Source organism: Cynocephalus volans, chromosome 1 (assembly GCF_027409185.1).
Source record: "Cynocephalus volans isolate mCynVol1 chromosome 1, mCynVol1.pri, whole genome shotgun sequence".
In the NCBI taxonomy this organism is placed as follows: domain Eukaryota; kingdom Metazoa; phylum Chordata; class Mammalia; order Dermoptera; family Cynocephalidae; genus Cynocephalus; species Cynocephalus volans.
Window position 1 is genome coordinate 5,820,790 of NC_084460.1, and position 15,919 is coordinate 5,836,708.

At 45.7% G+C, this 15,919-nt stretch overlaps 1 protein-coding gene across 1 annotated transcript in view; it reads right to left on the reverse strand.

Annotated features, from left to right (window-relative positions):
• The window catches only part of CACNA2D4 (calcium voltage-gated channel auxiliary subunit alpha2delta 4), a 120,460-nt gene that overhangs the window by 70,812 nt on the left and 33,729 nt on the right, over positions 1-15,919 (reverse strand). The window contains exons 7-13 of the mRNA XM_063076408.1: positions 6,245-6,305; positions 5,504-5,654; positions 3,862-3,936; positions 2,948-3,037; positions 2,750-2,863; positions 2,212-2,290; positions 377-510 (exon numbers count right to left, since the gene is read on the reverse strand). Of these exons, the coding sequence (XP_062932478.1) occupies positions 377-510; positions 2,212-2,290; positions 2,750-2,863; positions 2,948-3,037; positions 3,862-3,936; positions 5,504-5,654; positions 6,245-6,305 (704 nt within the window). The remainder of the gene's footprint in view (positions 1-376; positions 511-2,211; positions 2,291-2,749; positions 2,864-2,947; positions 3,038-3,861; positions 3,937-5,503; positions 5,655-6,244; positions 6,306-15,919) is intronic.

Sequence of the window (15,919 nt, forward strand, 5' to 3'; positions counted from 1 at the left end):
AAAGCGTGGGGCAAGCGAAGATAAGAGGGGGGAAGACCCTCTCCTTCCTGCCTTCCTACCCTGTCTCTTTCTGTCCCCATCCCCCCATCTCTCACCGACCCCGGACAGTCAGGGCCCTATGAACAATGAACACCAGGACACCAGAACACCAGGAGTCCCTGTCCATAGACAGCACGCCTGCGTGGGTCTGCAGGGGCGCCATATGGCAGCAGGAGAAGATGCACCAAGGACCGGCTGCACAGCATCCTTCCTAAGGAGGCACCACATCCCCCGTCCTGATGCAGGAAGTCACCTCTGACTCCCTGCGGCCCCTAATTCTGGAGCGGGGTTCTCCCCACCATCACCCCCACTGCCTGGAGCCGCCTCAAGGCCCCACCTTGCTATCCATGTAGGCTTCCGTCCAGGTGATGTCGTGGTCGTGGTTGATGACCATGGGCCGGCTGAGCACATGCAGGTACTCCATCACGTTCTCCTGGGCGTCTGCCAGCGTGGAGATCTGCGTGTAGTAGCCTGACAGGGGGAAGGGGAAGGGTCAGTGGCTGTGGACCTCGGCAGGCCCCATGCCCTCCCCCTCTGCTGACGGCTCCCTCTGGGAACTGCCCTGGCCCAGGGACTTCTTCCCCAAGGTTATGCCCTCACCAGTGGGACACAAAGGCCCCCCTGCCTCACCTTGGGGAGCTCCCAGGGCCTTCCCCGCTGCAGAGCTGCTCCCTCCCCAATCCTGTCTCCCCACTTCCCTATGGGGGACCTCCCAAGAGCACCCTCCAGTATGTCTTCTCCATGTAACTCTCCCCTGGGGTCTGTTTGCAAGGAGCCCAGACAATCTAAGACAGTGAGTCCCGCCCCCCCACCTCCTTGTTCTGCTGATCACTGTCCTTCCTCGGGTGTGGGGTGGGGTGTCACAGCCTCTTCACTGTGGCCATAGTGATGTTTAAAAGAGCAGGGGCTCATGCAGCTGTGAGTGGTCAGCACTGTTTATGTCTCAGCCTCACTCCCATCAGCTCCCGCAGACTTTCACCCCACGGCCAGTCCCCGGCATGTCTGTCATGTCAGCCTCTGAACATGCTGCTCCCTCTGTCGGCAACACCCTTCCCTTCGCCCCCAGACTGGGGAAGTGCCTCTGCCAGTGCTCCCCAGCACCCCGCCCAGGCTGTGCCTGTCCACCGTCACAGCACACAGCAGATTACACCATCATTGACGGTTTACTCATTTGTCCCCTGCTGGACAGAACCAAGAGCAAGATTGGTCCTGAGTCCATCCTGAGAACTCTCAATTCGCAGGGCCTGGAAAGAGTGCCAGGTGCACAGCAGATTCTCAGCAAACTTTTGTTGAATCAGCAGTGCCCAGGTCAGAGATAATGAGGACTGTTTTCACACAAAATATTATTCCAAGGAAAATGGTGATGCTCTGCTTTCTGCCTGGGAGCAGCACCAGTCAGTGGCTTGATTGCCACAAGCGGATGGACGCAGGACAGAAGAGAGAGCTCACATGGAGAATGCTGGTCCCACCCCAGCCTCCCCTGGTTTCTATACCGTAGTTTGGTATAAGGCTTTATTTGAAGAGACAGTTCTTCTTTCTTGCTCAAGCCCTGCAGAGATGACCTCTAATTGTCATTTCAGGTGACCTTATGACTTAGAGTCCCTCCGGAAGTAATCAAGCATTTCCTCAAGGCTTTGTAGAGAAATCTACATTTTGTCTTGCTTTTTCCAAATAAGCAGAAGGAGGGGCAGAGACTATTATTCTCGGCACAGCACAGCTCCTCAGCAAGGCCGATGCCGAAGCCCCAGAAGCCCACTGTAGAGCTAGCGCTGGAGCTCACAGACCCCTCAAGGCTGTTGTCCAGACTGGGTCACACACCTCTCACATGCAGGTCTATGAGCTAGGTAACAGGAAAAGGTCCTTGGAGCCATGGGTGAAGAAACAATAGGCTTTATTTTTAGATGTGAGCTCTGCCGACCTGCAGTTCAGAGCCTCTGCCTCACGCACCGAAGAGCACACAAAAATAGAACAAGCATAAGGATACACGAGTGCACATGTGCACTAACTCTACTCCCACACAACTTGTTTACAAAGGATGTGCTGCACCACACCCAACCAGACCAAGGCGAGGGGGCCTGACTAAACGACTCCGTTTTCCTCACACCTATGCTCAGCACCTTTGGGCCCAGCATGCTTGTCCTGTGCTTAGGCGCAGCTGCAGGGCGCTCTCACCTTTGTTGTTGCAAGCAATCCACCGCATGCGGTCAGCAAAAGTCACTTCTCTCCCAATAAGGTAAGTGAAAACTCGGACCTAATCCACAACACACAGATCAACTCAGCAGCCACAATTCCTGGCCACAAGTAGTGTTAACATTATCCACGTGAGCCTACAAAGTTGGGTCAGGCACTTTCCAGTCTTTGGGTTCTCCACTCCCACCCCCTTTGATGAGAGAAGTCCCTGTGGCCCAGGTAGCAGCATGGCCTGCCCAGGGCACAGTGACGGTGGGGCAGGATGGGGCCGAGTTCCACAGCCCAGCAGTTCAATGTCTCAAAACCGCATTGGTCCCTCACCCTGAAGTCCCTCACACCAGGCTTCTGTGCCTAGGGTCACCACAATTTTGGAACACCAAATTAGGATGTATCTGAATCTATGAACGGGCCTACTGGGAAAGAACATTTGGGCTCCAGACCATCCTCTTCTGGGTCCCACCAGTTATCCCATGGCAGTGGGAGAAGCTCCCTTCCCCCTTGACCTCCACCGGAGAGTCACCTTGCGGTCTGGCCAGTTATACTGCTCGAACACGGGCTCGTAGTCCTCCACAGCCCCATCGGTGATCAGCATGATGGCCTGGTTGCAGAGACTTCCTTGCCTGGCCTCCTGGAACTGTGGGAGGCAGGGAGGGTGCTGTGAAGACCTGCCCCTTCCTTACCCCCTCCCGCAAGTCCCGGTGTCAGCAGCTGCAGGCACCTGCTTCAGGATCTGGAAGGCTTCACTCAGGGCTTGGTTCACCACTCCCACACCTTTGACCATCAGCCCATCCACCAGCTGTTTGAAATGCTGTCGTGGGTGAGACATTAGAGGAGTCAGTGGGTTGAGAGGGCCAGGGGATCTTCAGCTTTGGCCTTAACTTAGGAGGCTGTTTAGCTATTATCCAGAGGGACATGACTACAGGGCCCGTGTCTCCATGATGCAGCTAATTTCATGGACTGGACCCCTTCTATAGAAGTTTCTCAAACACTCCCAAGATAAACTGAGAGAGCAGGAATGACCTGGTACAAATCCGTGCCACCCCTGCAGGGAAATGCCAAAGGCAAGGATGGACGTGAAGAATGGTCTTGCCCACAGCCCTTAACCCAGCAGTGAGCATTTCACAAGAAAACTGTGGTGGAGCCCGGGGCTGAGGGGGACTCAAGAGGAAGCCACACCCAACCCCCCGAGTGCAGAGGGAAGGATCTGTGACTCATGACTCCTCCCTTTTATAAACCGTCCTCACATCCTCTCCCCCTTGGTCTTTCACCAGAGAAAAGGACTCAACCCAACGGGTCTGAATTTGTCCTCCTTTGGGGGAAGCTCCTCATGTAGACTGACACACTGGAAAGGCCCACGTGGGAGGCAAAGGAGGAAACTGAGTCCTGGATGACCCGCAGAGTGAAAAACCAGCATAAGCCAGATGCCCTAGGATGTGAGGTCTCTGATAGCTAAGTGCACATGCGCAGGGTGATCTCCAGGGCAAACGCGCGTGGGTGACTGCCAACTGGCTCTGCTCTTTCCAAGTGCCATGGAAATAAGTAAAAGGGCCGTGGAAGCAGTCTGCATGGACGACCCCCTCATCCTGAGGACAGCAGGGGCTCAGAAGCACGGGGCCACAAGTGGACACTCACCTCACGGTTGTCTCGATCTGCCTGGACAAGGATCCCTTTAAAGCAAGGCTCGATGTAGTAGACGTAGTCGTTGTACTGCAGTCGCAGCCAGTGGAGGGGCGGGAGGGGCAGGGACAACAGGACCAGGTTGGAAAGTCAGGCCCCACGGAGACGCCCAGCAATTCACAGGGGGGTGGGCAGGGCTCACCTAGGCACCTGCACGGTATCATCTGGGGCACTCTACACTCTGTGCTTACTGCAGTTTTTCTGAGCAGGGAGAACAGGGCCTTAACTCTAAACACCCCCCCTCCACCCCCCCACCCCTGCCAGCTTTGCTCAGTGGCTCATGTCCTGGAGCGCATGGAGACCTGCAGTCATGGAGAGAGCCTTTGTACTCCGCCCCAAGACCAGATGAGGTGCCTTCCACCACCTGCAGGGCCCTCCCCACCATGCCTGGGTGGGGGATTAGAGGCTGTGCTCTTCTTCTCTCTGCCTTGCATGTGGGAAGAGGGTCCTTTAGCTATCACCATGGGATGGGAGTTGGAGGAAAAACGAATCAGTACTGCTTCCCCCTAGATGAAATACAAATCTTCAAGGTGTTCCTAATCCACCTTCTGCATAAATTAGAGGAGGAGAGAAGGGGAGATGGTAAGAAAACCAGGGGAGAACCGCAGGGGTGCTCTGGGGAGAACGTCAGGAGTGAACGTCCCTCCCCAATTCCTACCCCCCCCAACAGCTGGAGAGGCTGGGCCTGGCAGAAGGGAGGGTGGGCGGGCTCCGAGGCACGAGTGCGTGGCCCCACTCTTGGAGAGGGTGCAACCTGTTCACTGGGGGCCTGTCACTACTGCAGGTCCAGGGACAGGGATGGTGAGGAGACCAACACAGGGAGGGTGGGGTCTAGGAGAGAGACAGGTGGGTAAATTGAGGCCTCAGGGGAGTAGCTCAGGGATGGGGGGACAGCTTCACCCCTCAACATGATACTTTTGAAGTTAGACAATTTTGCCTTGGTATTTCTTTACTAGATAAGTAAATTCCACTAAAGATAAGAATCGTCAGCAATGTGACAGAGTGGTGGACAAAATTTTGGGATCAGGAGGCTTTAAAAATTATACCACCAAAGTGGCTGTCAACTCTGCCTCCTTAGAGGTGGAACTGGCCCACGTTTCGTTCTGTTTTAAATTGTATCTCCCCTTTTCTTTCTTCTTTATTCCTCCTTTCTCCCAATGCGTCTGGATTTGGGTGGGATAAAGGAAGTGGGAAAACTGGAATTGTAAATCAAGACCCCAGGGACCATCCACCCTACAGCGGGATGGAGAGGCTATTCCAGCGACGGGCACCAGCCAAGAGCACGGGAGGCACATAAAGTAGTTCTTACTCAAGGCTGGTGATTCCTAACCATTATTAGATCCTAGACTCCTCTGAGGAACTGATGAAAGATATGGACTCAGAAAAATGGTCGTCCACACTTTACATATAATTCCAGAAACTTTATGGACCTCTTGATGCCACCCTTGGGCAGACCATGGACCTCAGGCTAGAGAAAAGAACCATTCCGCAATAGTAGGCATTGAGCAGCTGTGAGAACAGGTCACTCTGGTGCAGGTAGAAGGAAGTTTTTTCTAGAACAAGTGAGAACTATTCCAGAACAAGAAGGCCTACTTACCGCGATGATATTGACAAAGTCATTTTCTCCCAGGGTGTCCAGGATGGTGGAAATGGTGTGCTTGGCAATCGTCATCCGCAGCCCCTTCATGCTGCCGCTCACGTCCACCACTATCACTATGTCCTTGGGAGAAGTAGCAGCTTGAATGTACCTTTAGCAGAAAGAAGAGACAGACCAAAGAGGGGAAAACCAAAGCCAGAACAATCACTTGACTGAGAGTCTCTGTTTATTTCCATTCGGACTCTGGCCCAAGTGTACCCAAAGTTTAGGTCAATGTCCCATCTATGCCAGGTTTTATAATGTCCCATAACCACTGGACAGCCTTCTGAAGCTACTTGGGGTGACAATAGTTGGGAATATGCCTGCCTAAGGGCCAGGTCAAGCCCTGGGGGTAACCCTTGTCCTTTTTGATTTAGACCAGCCAGGGTCCCTGAGGGACTGGCGGCAGGAAGAGAGACAGCTGGAGTCCGCCCTCAGATTCTGTTACAAATCTGCCAGGAAAGGGGTGTCAAGGGAGAGGAAAGCCTAGCAGAGAGCTCTGGAAGGAAGTTTAAGTTGGGAAAGACAAATATGATCAGTCCTGGAGCAAGGGCAGTTGCAGAGGGAAGGGAGGAACGTGGCTACACATTGAGGGACCTTGAGTGGTAGTGGGGAGGGGGCAGGAGTGGAGGAGAACTAGGTGAAACCCAAAGGCCATAAGATAAGTGCCAGACCAGAGGCCTTTCCCCTGTGAGCTCTTACCAGCCACGGTTCCGACAGTCGAAGGCAATGACTCCATTCTCATCAGGGGTCCATTTTATACCTGGGGAAATAAAGGCTGTTTTTTTTCCTAGCTCAGTGAAGCAGCCCCAGAGTTCCTGGCTGGGTGCTGACTCCCAGGATGGCCATGACCCCCAGGGCAGGACCAGCTTTGGACCTTAGCAGCAGGGTGTGGACCACTAGACTCCACCCTATAAACTGAGGCAGCCAGACAGGAGGAAGGCCACCTCTATGGAGAGACACCTACCATCCGACCCCCCAGATTCAGAGCTGGGGGTAATTTCACAGGTTAGACCCTCATATGTGGTGTCTGGGACTCGTTTGTAAGGATGAACCTCATATCAAATAGTGGAAAGGAAAGCTTTGGGAAGGCATGACTTTTAACATTCATTACCATCCAGGAAACCATGGACAGAGTGGTGAGACAACTAAGTGCCCTGACTTCTAACCCACCTGCCTCTAGCCAGGCTAAGCTCATTAGCACTTGTGATCCTCCCTGTTGGCTGGGCTGGGGGAAATGCTTTGGCTATATGACTGTAAGTAACTCGAGGTCAGGGATTCTCAGCAACTAGAGAGTAGATGCTCAGTAAATGTTTATCATCTGAACAGAAGAACAACTGAATGAATAGGAAAGATCTTGCTTTGACACACAAAAAGATTTTCATAATTGGGAATGGTGGATTCAAAATAAGAAGATTAAGAATAACAGATGACAGGGGCCTCAGCCATGCCCCACCTGACATCCACAACCAGCCCAGCGACGACCACCGAGCTGCTGCAGGAAGCACCCTGGGCTCCTGAGATGGAGCGGTGGGGGGCTGAGGGACTCAGCCATGTTCCCCTGACGTCTGCACCAAGCCCACTGATGACCACTGAGCCACCACCAGAAATTCCCTGGACTCCTGAGCCAGAGTGGTGGGGAGCTGAGGGCTTCAGCCACACCCTCGACATCAGCATCCAGCCCAGGAATGACCAAGCCACTGCTGGAAGCCCCCTGGTCTCCCCTGCTGGAATGAGAAGGGTGCCACGGGCCTCAACCATGCCCCTTCCTTCCTTCTCCCCCCACCCTATTCTCCTCCTTCTTTCCCTCTCCCCCTCCCTCCAACTCTCCACAACATCTTAGAATATAAAAAAATAATAATATTAACAAATAAATAAAACAACACTTAGACACTTTAAAAAAAGAATAACAGATGAAATTGTAATACATTGTGCTTGAGCTAGGAAAAAATCATATGCAGTATCATGAGTGTCTAGAGCTCCAGGAGAACTTCCTATTCCACAGCAGTTAGACTTAGCTGAGATGTACTCTTTGAGGCATCGCTAGTCTCTCAAAGGTAGGAGAGGTTTATAGGAACCATGCACCAAAAACCAAATGAATGAGAATAGAGTCCTGAGGTTCAGGGATAGAGGCCAGGACAGCCAAGAGCCAAGGCCTTGGAGATGGGAAGCAGGACCAGAGCCATGGGCAGTGTTGGTGTCCTTGTTGTCACTTCTATGTGTCTACATATGTTTTTATTTATCCTGCCTTTCTACGGCCACATTCTTACAGCAATGTGTTCGTGGGGAATTTGATCCTTAGAATAGCAATGAGAAGGAGAAGATGAGTCTGAGGTTCTTGGCTCTGAACAAAAATCTTAGAAGTGGTCTTTGGTGGTCCTGGATGGAGGTACTCTCAAGTCCAACTTATCCGCCCAAGAATTACAGATGTTGGAACTGCCAAATACAAAATATGGAACAGGTATATTTGAGAAGAACATACAATACAAAGAAGAACATACAACAAGGACCAATCAGGAATGAAGAAACAGCCTTAAAATATGGAACTTTTAAGAATGAAAAAATATTTAGTTTGAAAAAATAAATTAAATGGATAGTGGATTATTCATAAGTAAAGAGAAAATTCATACATTTGAAGGATTTATCCAGGAGCCTGTTGAGGACAGAATGAGGTGTAATACATGTCTGCTTGGAGACACAGAAAGGCAAAAGGAAGAGCATGGAGGAAAGACAATGGTTAAGGAGAAAAGGTAAGCAGATGTTCTAGAACTGATTTAAAAAACACAACTCCACAGATTCAGGAAGCACAGTATATCTCAAGCAGGATAAATAAAAACATATCCACATGTAGACACATAGAAGTGAAAATGCAGAACTTCAAAGGCAAATAAATAAATCAATACCTAGAAAGCAGCCAGAAAGACCAAAACACCTACAAAGGAACAGCAGCTAAACTGATAACAGGTTTTCTCAACATCAGTGGAAGCCAGAAGACAGTAGAAAAACAGTTTTAAGGTGTTGACAGAAAAGAACTGTTAATTTAGAATAGCATTCCCAGCAAAGCTATCATTCAAGAATGATGATAAAAGAAAACATTTGTAGATAAACACAAACTGGAGAAGTTTAGCACTGAGAGCCCTGCTGTAAGGCACTTCTGGAAGATCTACTTCGAGAAGAAGAAAATGATCTGGGAAAGACAGCCCAAGAGGCATGAAAGAGTGGTGAGCAAATGAAATGGTAAACTAGCAGTTAATTCCAAATAAGCAATGTTTATATCAAATAACAATAACAGTGTCTGATTTATGAGGCTGAAAAGTTTGAAAATTAGATGACAAGGGAATGGAAGTCAGGGTGGGGAAGGAGAGGGAAGCACAAAAGTTCCAAAGTCTATTTCAACTGGGAGGAGAGTAAAAGTAGTATTTAATTTTAACATTTTGTTGTATTAAATATGGCTGACAAGATTGCGCAGGTAATTACTGAAAGAATAAAAACAGAGGGATATTTTCCAAACTGATAGAAAAAGAGAGACAATGGGGTAATAAGATATTTACCAAAAAAGGTTAATCATTAATAAAGGAAAAAAGCAAACATGAAAACATCGGGACAAGTAGAAATGTAAAAAATAAGATGATAGCATGTTCACATACATCAGTACTAGAGATAAACGAAAATGTGTTTAACTTGCCAACTAGCAAAAGAGATCAACAGTTTGGATAAAAATTTTAAAGCTACAAACCATTTTCAAGAGATGTGGCTGAAACAAAAGGACATAAAAAGGTTGAAAGTAGAGGGATGGGAAAAATATATACTGGGTAAATACTAATCAAGAGCATGCTGGAGCAACTGGGAGACTTCTGGTCAAGATGGCAGAATAAACGGTCCCTAGCGTCACTCTGTCCCACAAATCAACTGATTTATAACTATAAAAACATAACATCAAGTGCATATGGAACGGGGAGACGTCCAGCGAGGGAGGCAGAAGCTCCGCGGAGACCACATGCCCTGCGGTGCTGCCGTTGCACGATCCAGCAGACAGGCTTTACCGTCGCCATCCGGCTCCATTCCCAGCCCGGCCCACTGCACACGGAGTAGGGAGACGTCCAGCAGGGGAGGCGGAGGCTCCACAGAAAACACACACCCTGTGGGGCCACCACTGCACGATCCAGCAAGTAGGCTTCACCGCAGGCACCCGGCTTCATTCCCAGCCTGGCCTAGTGCACACAGAGCAGGGTGACGTCCAGCAGGGGAGGTGGGAACTCCGTGGGACCACACTGCTGCTGCGGGATCCAGCAGTCCAGCCCAGTGCACGCAGAGTGCAGAGACGTCCAGCAGGCAAGGCAGAAGCTCCGCAGAGACCACACTGCCGCTGCGTGATCCAGCAGCCTTGCCCAGTGTGTATGGAGCAGAGAGATGCCCAGCAGGGGAGGCGGAAGCTCCATAGAGAACACACACCCAGTGTGGGGGCCACCGCCGTGCGATCTAGCGGCAGGTAGGCTTCACCACTGCCACCTGGCTCCATCCAAGCCCAGCCCAGCGCATACAGAGCAGGGAGATATCCAGCAGTGGAAGGGGAAGCTCTGCAGAGACCACATGCTCTGTGGTGCCTCCGTGCATCCCAGTGGCCTGGCCCAGTGCTTGCGGAACAGGGAGACATCCAGCAGGGGAGGTGGAAACTTGGCAGAGACCACACACCCTGCAGTACCACCCCGTGACCCAGCAGCCTGGCCGAGTCCAAGCTCACCAGAGAGGTGGCTCCCCGGAGAGGTCCAAGACCCGAGGCAACCACACACGCAAGGCACTAGTGGCCAACTGAGCAGTCACATAGAGCCATACCAAATTGGCAACCCCAACAACATCTTAGTCAGACAATAGTGTCAAACCTGTGGACTGTGAAACCTCATGCCACAATGAATAAACATCAAAGAAAAGATACCAGAAATATGAAAAATCAAGAAAGTATATCACCAAAGGCTAATAACTCTCAAGCTCTAGATTCTACAAAACAAGAAGCCCTTGAAATGACTAACAAGGAATTTCAAGTGATAATTCTAAGGAAACTGAATGAGATACAAGAAAACTCAGCTAGACAACATGATGAAATGAGGAAAAGTATACAGGACCTGAAAGAAGAAATGTACAAGGAAATCAATGCCCTGAAAAAAAATGTAGCAGAACTTGCCAAACTGAAGAATTTATTCAGCAAAATAAAAAACACAATGGAGAGTTTAACCAGCAGGCTTGCAGAAGTTGAAGAGAGAACCTCTGAACTTGAAGATGGGCTGTTTGAAATAACACAGGCAGACAAAAAAAAGAAAAAAGAAAAAAGAAAAAAAAGAAAAGAAAGGAAAAAAGAATCAAAGGCATGAAGAAAATCTGAGAGGTTTCAGACAACCTTAAGTGCTCAAATATCTGAGTCATTGGTATTCCAGAAGGGGAGGAAAAAGGAGATTGCATTGAAAACATATTTATCAAAATAGTGGCAGAAAATTTCCCAGGTATAGGAAGAGACACAGATCCTCAGATCCAGGAAGCTCAAAGATCTCCAAACGTATTCAACCCAAAAAGGTCTTCTCTAAGACATATTATAGTCAAATTGGCAAAACTCAAAGACAAAGAGAGAATCTTAAAAGCTGCAAGAGAGAAGCGTCAAATCACCTATTGAAAGCCCCAATCAGACTAACACCAGACTTTTCATCACAAACCCTAAAAGCCAGAAAGGAATGGGATGATATATTCAAAATTCTAAAAGACAGAGATTGCCAGCCAAGAATACTCTACCCTGCAAGGCTATCCTTCCAAAATGAAGGGCAAATAGTGTATTTCTCAGACAAACAAAAACTGCGGGAGTTCACCACCACACAACCACCCTTACAAGAAATTCTCAAGGGAGTACTGGGTTTGGTTCCTGAAAAATAACTACCACTGCCACAAAAACCCAAGAAAAATCAAAACCCACTAGTATAATAAAAATGGCATTCATGAAGAGAAAACAAACAAACAAAAAGTCTATCTACAACCCAAGGAACCAACAAATACAGAAAACAAACAGCAAATCAGAAAGCGAGGAACAAAAGACACCTAAGACAAACAAACAATAATCAATAAAATGCTGGGAATAAATCAACACTTTTCAATAACAATTCTTAATGTAAAAGGCTTGAATTCCCCAATCAAAAGACACAGACTGGCTGGCTGGATTAAAAAGGAGGACCCAACTATATGCTGCCTTCAAGAGACCCACCTCACCCATAAAGACTCACATAGACTAAGAGTGAAAGGATGGAAAAAGATTTACCATGCAAACAGAAAAGAAAAACGAGCTAGAGTAGCTATTCTTATATCTGATAAAATAGACTTTAAACTAAAAACCATAAAAAGAGACAATGAGGGATGCTACATAATGATAAAAGGATTGACCCATCAAGAACACATAACAATCATAAATATATACTCACCCAATGTCAGAGCAGCCAGATTTATAAAACAAACTCTATTAGACCTAAAGAAGGAAATAGACACTAATACCATAATAGCAGGAGACCTGAACACCCCGCTGGCAATATTGGACAGATCATCTAGGCAAAGAATCAGTAGAGAAACACAAGATCTAAACAATACTCTAGACCAATTGGACTTGGCAAATATCTACAGAACATTCCATCCAACAAACTCAGAATATTCATTCTTCTCATCAGCACATGGGTCATTCTCCAGGATAGATCACATATTAGGTCACAAATCAAGTCTCAACAAATTCAAAAAAATTGGAATTATCCCATGTATCTTCTCAGACCACAATGGATTAAAACTAGAAATTAATAACAAACAAAACTCTGGAAACTATACAAACACATGGAAATTAAACAGCATTCTACTTAATGACATATGGGTCCAAGAAGAAATCAAGCGGGAAATAAAAAAATTTCTTGAAACTAATGAAAACAATGATACATCATACCAAAACCTGTGGGATACTGCAAAAGCAGTATTAAAGGAGAAATTGATTGCATTAAATGCTCACCTCAGAAGAATGGAAAGATGGCAAGTGAACAACCTAACACTTCACCTTAAAGAACTAGAAAAACAAGAACAATCCAAACCTAAATTTAGCAGACAGAAAGAAATCATTAAGATCAGAGCAGAACTGAATGAAATTGAAACTCAAAAAACAATACAAAAGATCAATGAATCAAAAAGTTGGTTTTTTGAAAAGATAAATAAAATTGACAAACCATTAGCATGGCTAACAAAAAAAAGAAGAGAGAAGATTCAAATAACAAAAATTAGAAATGAAAAAGGTGATATTACAACTGATTCATCTGAAATACAAGGAATCATTCGAGACTACTATAAACAACTATACGCCAACAAATTTGAAAATCTGGAGGAAATGGATAAATTTCTGGACACACACAAGCTCCCAAAACTGAGCGATGAAGATATAGAAAATCTGAACAGACCAATAACAATAAAGGAGATTGAAGCTGTTATCAAAAGGCTCCCAACAAAGTAAAACCCAGGACCAGATGGATTCACAGCAGAATTTTACCAAACATTCAAAGAGGAATGGACACTGATTCTTTACAAACTATTCCAAAAGATTGAAACGGACGCAAATCTCCCAAACTCATTCTATGAAGCAAACATCATCCTGATACCAAAACCAGGTAAAGATATAACCAAAAAAGAAAACTACAGGCCAATATCCTTGATGAATATAGATGCAAAAATCCTCACTAAAATACTAGCAAACAGAATACAACAACACATACGTAAAATTATTCATCATGATCAAGTGGGATTCATCCCAGGGATGCAAGGTTGGTTCAACATACACAAATCAATAAATGTGATACACCATATTAATAAAGTCAAACACAAGGACCATATGATCATCTCTATAGATGCTGAAAAGGCATTTGATAAAACTCAACACTCATTCATGACAAAGACCCTCTATAAGTTAGGTATAGAGGGAAAGTATCTCAACATAATTAAAGCCATATATGACAAACCCACTGCCAATATCATCCTGAATGGGGAAAAGCTGAAAGCTTTTCCTTTAAGAACAGGAACTAGACAAGGATGCCCACTCTCACCACTCTTATTCAACTAGCTCTGGCTAGTGTTGGAAGTACTAGCCAGAGCAATCAGAGAAGAGAAGGAAATAAAGGGCATCCAGATTGGAAAAGATGAAGTCAAACTGTCTCTGTTTGCAGATTACATGATCCTATATATCGAACAGCCTAAAGCCTCTACAAAAAAACTCTTGGAGGTGATAAATGATTTCAGCATAGTAGCAGGATACAAAATCAACACACAAAAATCAGTAGCATTTCTATTCTCCAATAGTGAACATGCAGAAAGAGAAATCAAGAAAGCTTGCCGATTTACAATAGCCACCAAAAAAATAAAATACTTAGGAATTGAGTTAACCAAGGATGTGAAAAATCTCTATAATGAGAACTACAAACCACTGCTGAGAGAAATTAGAGAGGATACAAGAAGATGGAAAGATATCCTATGCTCTTGGATTTGAAGAATCAACATAGTGAAAATGTCCATACTACCCAAAGTGATATACAAATTCAATGCAATCCCCATCAAAATTCCAATGACATTTTTCTCAGAAATGGAAAAAACTATGCAGACATTTTTATATGGAATAACAAAAGACCACACATAGCCAAAGCAATGATGATCAAAAAATAAATAAATAAAGCTGGAGGCATAACACTACCTGTCTTTAAACTATATTACAAAGCTATAATAACCAAAACAGTATAGTACTGGCATAGAAATAGACACACTGATCAATGGAATAGTATAGAGAATCCAGAAATCAACCCACACACCTACAGCAATCTGATCTTTGACAACAGCACCTAGCCTATACACTGGGGAAGAGACTGCCTCTTCAGCAAATGGTGCTGGGAGAACTGGATATCAATATGCAGGAGAATGAAACTAGACCCATACCTTTCACCATACACTAAAGTCAACTCAAAATGGATAAAAGAGTTAAATATACACCCTAAAACAATAAAACTTCTTAAAGAAAACATAGGAGAAACACTTTAGGAAGTAGGACTGGACACAGACTTCATGAATATGACCCCAAAAGCACGGGAAATCAAAGGAAAAATTAACAAATGGGATTATATCAAACTAAAGAGCTTCTGTACAGCAAAAGAAACAATTAACAGAGTTAAAAGACAACCAACAGAGTGGGAGAAAATATTTGCAAAATATACATCTGACAAAGGATTAATATCCAGAATATACAAGGAACTCAAACTACTTTACAAGAAAAAAAAAAAAGCAACCCAATTAAAAAATGGGCAAAAGTGCTAAGTAGGCATTTCTCTAAGGAAGATATGCAAATGGCCAATAGACATATGAAAAAAAAAATGCTCAACATCACTCAGCATCCGGGAAATGCAAATCAAAACCACATTGAGATACCATCACCCCAGTTAGGATGGCTAAAATCCAAAAGACTCTTAACAATAAATGCTGGCAACATTGCGGAGAAAAAGGAACTCTCATACATTGTTGGTGGGACTGCAAAATGGTGCAGCCTCTATGGAAAATGGTATGGAGGTTCCTCAAACAATTGCAGATAGATCTACCATATGACCCAGCTATCCCACTGCTGAGAATATACCCAGAGGAATGGAAATCATTAAGTCAAAGGTATACCTGTTCCCCAATGTTCATTGCAGCACTCTTTACAATAGCCAAGAGTTGGAACCAGCCCAAATGTCCATCATCAGATGAGTAGATACGGAAAATGTGGTATATCTACACAATGGAATACTACTCAGCTATAAAAACGAATGAAATACTGCCATTTGCAACTACATGGATGGACCTAGAGAGAATTATATTAAGTGAAACTAGTCAGGCACAGAAAGAGAAATACCACATGTTCTCACTTATTGGTGGGAGCTAAAAATTAATATATAAATTCACACACACACACACACACACACACACACACACACACACACACACACCGGGGGGGTGGGGAGACATAACAACTATAATTCCTTGAAGTTGATACGACAAGCAAACAGAAAGGACATTGTTGGGAGGGAGGGGGGAGATGGAGGAGGGAGGGAGGTTTCAGTGATGGGGAGCAATAATCAACCACATTGTATATCAACAAAATAAAATAAAATAAAAAGAGAAAAAACAATTTTTAAAAAACAGAGCATGCTGGTGTCACTCTACGAATATTGGACAAAAGAGATGTATAATAAAAAGTGTCATAAGGGATAATGAGGGTCAAATGAACATAAAACTAGCAAAGATATAGAAAATTTAAGTAATACAAGTAACAAGCTTGATCTAATGACATATACAAAAATGTTC